The sequence below is a fragment of the Penaeus monodon genome, chromosome 22, assembly GCF_015228065.2.
Source record: "Penaeus monodon isolate SGIC_2016 chromosome 22, NSTDA_Pmon_1, whole genome shotgun sequence".
NCBI classification, from domain to species: domain Eukaryota; kingdom Metazoa; phylum Arthropoda; class Malacostraca; order Decapoda; family Penaeidae; genus Penaeus; species Penaeus monodon.
This window is the reverse complement of record NC_051407.1, coordinates 14,853,934-14,854,598: the sequence shown is the minus strand read 5'-3', so window position 1 is coordinate 14,854,598 and position 665 is coordinate 14,853,934. Positions and strand designations below refer to the sequence as shown.

At 46.3% G+C, this 665-nt stretch overlaps 1 protein-coding gene across 1 annotated transcript in view; it reads left to right on the top strand.

Moving 5' to 3' along the window:
- Window positions 1–10: 10 nt before the first annotated feature.
- Window positions 11–665, top strand: part of LOC119586939 (phenoloxidase-activating factor 3-like) — a gene marked incomplete at its 5' end in the record, with an annotated part of 1,557 nt that continues 902 nt past the window's right edge. The window contains 1 exon segment of the mRNA XM_037935671.1: window positions 11–207. Within this exon segment, the coding sequence (XP_037791599.1) occupies window positions 11–207 (197 nt within the window).

The following is a 665-nucleotide window of genomic DNA, read 5'->3' as shown; positions in this document are numbered from 1 at the left end:
TCCCCCACAGATTACATTCAGCCCATCTGCCTCCCGCCCGCCGGCTTTGACATCACCGCCTTCCTTGGCGGCCGGGAGGTGACCGTGGCAGGCTGGGGCACCACCGAGAGGGGCCCGGACACGCAGGTGCTGCAGAAGGTACAGATTCCCTTCGTCGACAAAGCGGAGTGTAACCCCCACTACGACAATACCCTTGTGGACGAACAGGTGGGTCTGGACTTGCGACTCGATCTTCTTGGTATTTATATGTCCAGTCTCAGGAAAGAAAAAAACTGGCAACTCGTCCGGAGACTGGAACACTCCGATTTGCCAAGTCTTTTGAGAGAGAAAAAAATATAGGTCTTGTCTAAAGCAGCGAATCTTACCAGGAAACAACAATTATATTGTATATAGGTTTTAAAACTAGTAAGCACATGTAAACACAAGTACTGATTAGAATATAAAAATAAGCTTGGTGAATCAGATACTCCAGAGCGCGGGGTGAGTTGCCAATTCCCTTATTCTGAGATTGGGCGCACTATAGTATGAAGTGGGACGACCTCTTAACAAGAAGCGATATGTTCTTCACTTTCTACCGTCAAGAGGGTAGATAATATTACCACATATATCATCAATTTACGGATAGTTCATCTTACTGAACAGCCTTGACATTTAAGTAGATGAAC